This window comes from Cornus florida, unplaced genomic scaffold (assembly GCF_030987335.1).
Source record: "Cornus florida cultivar Cherokee Brave unplaced genomic scaffold, ASM3098733v1 CherokeeBrave_3.0.0_Hap2_Chr04, whole genome shotgun sequence".
Classification (NCBI taxonomy): Eukaryota; Viridiplantae; Streptophyta; class Magnoliopsida; order Cornales; family Cornaceae; genus Cornus; species Cornus florida.
Window position 1 is genome coordinate 71,775,972 of NW_026775574.1, and position 7,949 is coordinate 71,783,920.

At 36.6% G+C, this 7,949-nt stretch overlaps 1 protein-coding gene across 1 annotated transcript; it reads left to right on the plus strand.

Moving 5' to 3' along the window:
* Positions 1 to 5,609: 5,609 nt before the first annotated feature.
* LOC132305103 (acyltransferase Pun1-like) lies at positions 5,610 to 6,935 on the plus strand. The gene has a single exon (XM_059802782.1). It carries the CDS (start codon positions 5,610 to 5,612, stop codon positions 6,933 to 6,935), a length of 1,326 nt encoding a protein of 441 aa, XP_059658765.1.
* The last annotated feature ends 1,014 nt before the right edge of the window (positions 6,936 to 7,949 follow it).

Here is a 7,949-nt window from a genome sequence, read left to right on the forward strand (position 1 = left end):
GGATTTTTTTCATATCTGGTAGAATGCTCTCTAACATTAACTGTTCTTACATAGCACTTGTCCCCAAAAAGCCAAACCCCTCTACTGTGAATGATTTCAGACCAATTTCATGTTGTAACATCCTTTATAAATGCATATCTAAGCTTATAGCCTCAAAGCTAAGTACTGCCCTTCCCTTCCTTATCTCCCCCTCACAGAATACATTTATAAAAGATAGGCAAATTCTAACAACATTTTGATGGCTCATGAGCTCCTTAATGGATATCACAAATTATCCCACTCACCTTGCAGTACACTCAAGATTGATTTGAAAAAAGCCTTTGATTCACTACACTGGCAGTTTATCATTGACTTACTGCACCAATTTGGCTTTCCCAATTAGCTCATTCATTGGATTGAACAATGTATCACAACTCCCTCTTATTCCATCTCAATGAATGGGGAACTCTTTGGGTTTTTCAAGGGTAGAAAAGGCATAAGACAAGGGGATCCAATTTCACCATTGTTGTTTGTCTTGGCAATGAAAGTCCTCTCTCTTGTTATTTCAAAGTCTATCTCTCTGAATCCAACTTTTAAATACCACTGGAGGTGCAGTAAATTGGGCATTACACATCTTGCATTTGCTGATGACATCCTTCTTTTCTCCTATGGTAATGTTGCTTCAGTTGAGGTGCTGTTTTCTGCCTTAAACAAATTCTTACACATTTCTGGGCTGTCAATTAATTGCACAAAGAGTCAGGTGTTCTTTGCTGGGATGGATTCACAGACTAGGGCAAACATTTTATCTCTCCTGCAGTTTGAGGTTGGAAGTCTGCCAATTACTTACCTTAGTTTGCCCTTATCCTCTTTAGATATCAATGCGACTGATTGTCAAACCTTGGTGAATAGAATCACAAAGAGAATTACAATGTGGACTTCAAGATTCTTATCTTATGCTGGTAGAGCAGTGCTAATTAGATCCATACTCTAATCCATTTAAGCCTACTGGACACAAGCTTTCATACTGCCGCAAAAAGTTATTGATCAAATCAACCAAGTAATTAGAAGCTTCTACTATTCTGGAATTGAACTAAAGAAGGAGGGTGCAAAGGTTGCTTGGATTGCTATTTGTAAACCTAAAGGCAATAGTGGGTTGGGTTTTCCTTGCTTAGAGTTAACAAACAGGGTCTCAAGCCTCAAACACATTTGGAAGTTGTGTGCTAGGAAAGACTCCTTGTGGGTTGCTTGGACTCACAGGTACCTCATCAAGGATAGAAGTTTTTGGACTGTCAAATCTTCAGCATTAAGCTCTGGATTCTGGAGAAGACTCTTAAAGCTAAGGGACATGGCAAGGGGTTTAATCAGGCACAAGATTGGCTCAGGTCTGAATACAAGTTTGTGGATTGATTATTGGCTTCCTAATGGACCTATATCATCTCAACTCAATCTTACTGAAGTGGAAATTCTTTAACTGGACTGCCAAGTCAAAGTTGATAGCCTAATTTCCAATTTTCAGTGGATGATCCTTCCCTCTTTTCAGCAAAATCCATTCTTCCAGTCTCAATCATTCATTTCTCAGCTCAACAGCACACTCACACCTTCACCAACATCAGACCTGATTCAGTGGTTACCTAGTGCCTAGCAAGGCTACTCTCACAAACTTACCATGAAATACTTCACTCCATCTTCATTCTTGTTTGCATGGCACCATATTGTTTGGCTTAAGCACCATATCCCAAAACATGGTCATATAGTTTGGATAGCCATTAAGAATAGACTCTACACACTGGACTCAAAACCCATAAGAAATAAGCATATAACAAATGCTTGCTTTCTGTGTTTGGCTGATTAGGAGTCATTGGATCACCTCTTTTTTAAATGCAGTTATACCTGTGCCATTTGGAATTTCATTCAAAATGTTGCAGGTTTCTATATTTTGCCAAGTTGCTAGTCTGAATTGATTGACTGGTGCTCAAAGCTCTGGAAACATGGTGACTTTACTATTCATAAACTGTTATTGTCAGTGGCAATTTATTTCATTTGGCAGGAAAAGAACTCAAGAGCATTTAGAAACAAGTCATCCCCTCCTCACATCCTCATCAGAACAATCAGAAATTGCGTTAGGGCAAGACTTGCCTCAATCAAGTTGAGAAGAAGTGAAGACTTAAGGAGAGTAGACACAATGGAGGAGCTCCAACAGCTATTTCAACAAGGCTGTGTTGTTTCCCTCTGACAACATGACCATTTACTTTGTGTTGTGCTCCAACCAAGCTAATTGGCACGCTGGAAGATTTCCAACAGATATAGATATCCCACCAAGGTTGTGATGATGTTTCCCTTGGTCTGCCAGTTCTTTTTGTTATTGCAGCCCAACTATTAGCTGAAGGTGGATACTTTGCATATGGTCCGTTTATAGTTTATGGTTGCTAATTATGTCTCTGCTAATTTCTGGCTTTGAGTTCAAGTACTCAAGGTTTACAAGTTGATTTCTGTTTCATTATGTGGCAATGGCTTCTGTCTTTGCCCTTTTGTTATTGTAAAAGTTCCTGTAGCTCTGTGGTCTTTGTTGTACAGTTTTTCTTTATTTATAAAAGCTTACCCATTCAAAAAATAAAAATAAAAAAATAAGTATGGAGGGGTTAAGTTTGCAAAAGCCAGCCGTGATATCTACTTAATCATTTTGAGTACCTATTTATTAAAAAACAACCGATAACAATAATCATAATTGAAACAACTGTAAAAACTTATCAATCAATCATCAGAAGAATGACCCCTTAAACATACAAACCACTAGAAAAACTCTTCCAGAAGCAGCAAATAGTAATCACTAAACAAAAAACAAAACAAAACCGAACTTACACCAAAACTAACAGAAACAACAAGAATAATATATATATATATATATAGATGCACACACACACACACACACACACACATATATATATATGGCCAAACCTCCTCTGTGTTCTGTTTTGTGTGTGTGCGCATCTATATATATATATATGTGTGTGTGCGCACACACACACACACATATATATATATATAGATGCGCACACACACAAAACAGAACACAGAGGAGGTTTGGCAACAATAAGTAATCTCCTCTCTTAAATTCAATCATCAATTATAATAATTGTTAAAGAGAATTTGACAGAGGAAGTATGGCGACAATTTATATATAGTAATCTCATCAATAATTAGAATCATGAACTTTATCCAGGTCTATATTTTGCATTTAAGAATTATAAAGGCAAGAAAAAAGTCACAATGCAAAACAAAAAATCTAAAACACGATAATAATAATTTAAAACAACGCATGCTCAGTGTGTGTAAATATACATAAATGTGTATGTGTGTGTATTTGGGTAGATGAAGAGATATTATTAGGGTTCGACCTGGATGCCATTTCAAGTTTTTATGAACAGATGAGAAAAATAATTCCAAAACGACGAGATCTGAAAAAATAAGAAGAGGAAGACAAAAGTCAAAATATAGATCAAAGGTAGGTAGACAAAATTCATAATATAGATAGATTAAAGGTTGCATTAGTCGAATTATAAATCCATAAACGACCAATAAATCTGTTTCTTTGCTACATTAAAACACAATCATCCAATAATCTAAACTCTTAAATAAATCAAACCCAAAAACGAAAAGGTGACTATACTAATTTACTCAAGTTTTCAGTAAACAAACAAAAGAGTTGAAATGAAACAGAATATTAAAACATTCATCAAAACGATATAAAACAAACTATAACACAAAAAAAATGAAAATAACACTACGTAAAAAAAAATAAATAAATAGTATCGGATTGAAGAATGGTAGTAGCAGCAGCAGCAAATTACCTATGCAACGAATGACTTGACCTGCTGACTAATGAATGATTGATACACTTTTGTAAAGAAAAATGTGCTATTTATAATGTGAGACAGAACGAGAATTCCCAGGCATTGTCAAATTACCATATATAAAAAAAATGAAAAAAATATAAATATATAGAAGGTGATTTTTTTTTTTTTTTTTTTTTGGAGTAAGTAATAAATATGGACGGTTTTCAACTTGGTCCACAAGTAAAAATGTTTGTCCTTTGATTTAATTGTAGGGCTAGTAAAACACATGTGCGATACATGTGATAAAAAATTATTTTATAATATTAATTAAAAAATAACTCAAGCATAGGAAAATAACTTGAATGAGAAGAGGAAAAAGGATAGCAAGGCTCCGAGTCTACAAAACAATTGAAATGTCGGTCTACGAAAGAAATGCAAAAGTCGGAAATTCCTAGGAATTCAAGCTTGGCAGATCATACAAGCAACATACAAAGGTGGAAAAAAATAAAAACCGTTTATCTTCAAACCTTACTAAGATCAACTCAATGTGTAAAGATTGACTCTGACATCAATTGTGAGTTGTGCGGCGAAATAGGTCATGGAAAGTTGAGTTTTAAAAACAGTTTTTGAAGGGATTAATAAGTTTTTTTTTATCCAATTCTACTCTACTAAATTACCGGTTAATTGGTCAATCACAAATAAATTAAAAACAAGTAAAATTTAGAATGATACCGGATTTTAGTGAGGAAACCAATTGAAAAATCTTGAGGTATTGTGCGCTATCTCAAGCCTAAAACAATCTACTATGTGTGAAACAAAGTACGTCGAACTTTAATCAACTCAAATCCCATTACTTTACCAAGACTCAATCCGATGAAAACTCCTGACTTTGCAACTTTTCGTCCAATAACTCTCAACTTCAGACTTACGCCACAACTCTTGTAAAAAAATTGTAGGTACGTCAACAACACTCAGATATGCATCACCCTCAATTGGTCGGGAGATGTTGGATATCAATGTCAACTACTTCAAAAATTATTAATTTTCATTGTAGTCTTTATAATATACTCTGTGAAACGTATATGGTCAAGCAAAAAAGCATCAGTTTCAGTTGATCGACAAACCAATGGGAATGTATATATTATTGTCTTCTGTATAGTACATGTGGTTAGATGAACATATTCTATTCGGTTTGGTGCACCTAATGTTACAGTCAACTAACTAAATGATAAAGAAAAAATAATAATAATTCAAAACTCTGTCGAAACAAGTCCTACTGTTAATTACTTAGAGAACATACTAAACGTGGCACATTTGTTTAATATATACTAGTACTCCGTGTTAGAGTATTGCATTCCTCCATTGTTGGTGCCTTGGTGGAGAAGAGACAGGGATAGGATTTGTTTTATAATTATTTATTGTGCTGCTATTAGATATATTGAATAAGAAAACTTTACTTCTGTTTTTCTTTTTCCGTCTACCCAAGCCCAATGACATAAAATTCTTATATTGTTCATGTGTGGTGGTGATTTTTCTCTCTCTTCTATCTTGTATTATTTTTCATTCATAACTCTTGGCACGCGAGGGTAATATGATATGATATGATATGATATATATATATATATATATATATATATATATATATTGACTAAGAATTGTTTTATAGTCTGCATGCGCTAGAAATGAGATTCCTTTCCAAGAACTTACGAAGCGATTATCGTGACCTTATATATATACATACATCCATTGATACATATGCCAACATCATCTAGATATATAGCATCACAGCTTACTAAGATGGATCCTAAGAAAACCATGAAAGAAACCATCAAACCATCGTCTCCAACTCCTAGTCATCTCAAGACTCACAACCTCTCTTTGTTGGATCAGTTCTCTCCACATAAATATCTCCCTTTGCTTCTCTTCTACCCCAATAACGGCTATGATAGCCCACGCATTAATATCAATGAAAAATCTCGTCGGCTCAAGACCTCTCTCTCTCGAGCCCTAACCAAATACTATCCTTTTGCCGGAAGGCTTTCAATTAATGGAGTCTCCATCGACTGTAATGACGAAGGGGTTGATTTCTATGAAGTCCATATCGATTGTGAACTATCCAAAATCCTCGAAAAACCTGACCCTGAGACACTTGATCTATTCTATCCCCAAGGTGTACCATTCAGTGACTCATACAATGCTAGTCTAGTGGTACTTCAAGTCACCTTTTTCGAATGTGGAGGTATGGCGGTCGCAACGTGCTTTTCGCACAAGATCGCCGATGGAGCCACCGCATGCTCCTTCATCAGCGATTGGGCCGCCGTGACAGCTTGTCAATCGGCTGAAAATGTAGTGTTTCCTAAGTTCATTTCAGGAATTGTCTCTCAGCCCAATGAACCACCGTTAGGGACAGAGTTTCAGCTACAGATGGGAAACTCTGTCACCGCCAGAAGGTACGTGTTCAGTAGCTCGAAGATAATGGAGCTCAAGGCAATGGTAGTCGACTCAGGAGTGCCCAAACCCACCCGGGTTGAAGTGGTGTCCACATTTATCTTCAAACTCGTCATGTCTGCCCGTAGGGCAAATTCCGGGTCCTCAAGGCCATCGCTTCTAGTCCAGTATGTGAATTTGCGCCCCGGACTTTCCCCTCCACTACCCAAAAATTCAGCTGGAAACTTTTCTTGGGTTTCCTCGATAATGGCTAAAGATGAGAGCGAAAAAGACTTGGGTGCACTGGTGGGTGCAATGAAGAAAGGGATGGCACAATTTAGCGACAAGTATTTGAAAAATCTTTCACCGACCGAGTGCTACTCTTCAATATGTGATGTCCTCAAAGAGGTCAAGATGGTAATGAACAACAATGATATTATGGATATATTCACTTGTAGCAGCTTGTGCGGGTACCCATTTCGCGAAATGAATTTTGGGTGGGGAGCGCCTACATGGGTTGGTTTTTCTAGCATCAAGAACAATAACTCAATTCTTTTGCTCGATGCAAAAGAGGGTGGTGTAGAAGCTTGGATTACTTTGGAAGAAAAAGATATGGCAGCATTAGAATGTGATGAAGAACTCCTTGCATTTGCTTCTTTGAATGTGATGAAAAACTCTTTGCATTCGCGTCTTTGAATGTGATGAAGGACTCCTTGCATACGCTTCTTTGAATCCGAGCTCTTTAATAATGTGCCTTTCAAAATTAAGCGCGTTCAATTCTTCTCGTTTAATAAAGTGCCTTTTAAAAATTAAAACAAAGAGCTAGATAGTACAAAATTTTCTATATTTTCTTCATGCAAATTCAAAACAATTGGGTTTTTCTTATTCCTCAATAGTTACAATGGAGAAAATTATGAATCTATGATTATTAGAACAGCAATGTAAAGGTGCTTCTGAAATCAATATATGAAATTTTTTGTTCTATAAATCGAATAATTAGCTTGTGTATGATTAAGTGTGGGCATGCCCGAATCAAGTCTAAAGGAGCGAATGAGATCCTAAGGAAGACGTTTTAGTCTAAAAGAAGGCATAAATAAGAGCCTATAAACACCCCAGTTTCCCCTCCCTCTTCACATTATTAACCACATGACCCCTGAGATGGAACAACACTACCTTCTCTCGAGACCAGTTATCAGTAGGGCCCACACACAGCCTAAAACTAAAAATTTGACTGTCTGATCAGACAGCACCACCACAAGACATATCCACTTATTGAAATTCCAACATTTGGTATCAAAATGGTACAAAACCTCAGGAAGCACTTAGATCCGCCACATCACAGAATTTCCGGCACTTGACCACCAATTCTCCGAAAAGGAAAAAAATTGGGATTTTACGTTACAACTCCCCAATCTGATTGTCAGAATGGAGAATGGATTCCACCATTACGTCCAAAATACTCAAAAATTCTAAAGTGTAACCCACCTGTATATCTCTACCCTTTTCCATCACCAATTTGACCAAACATTTTAGGAGGACCCGAATGGTCAATCACGAATAGTCAATCCCAAATTTGACTTTTGACACCAATGGTCAGACTAACCCAAGGACCTCACCATTGGCAGGCCAAAAAAAACTTTAAAACCACGGTAAGATTGCATACCTTTAAGCCCAGGCCCACCTTTGACCAAGTCTTTACAATAGGAGTCA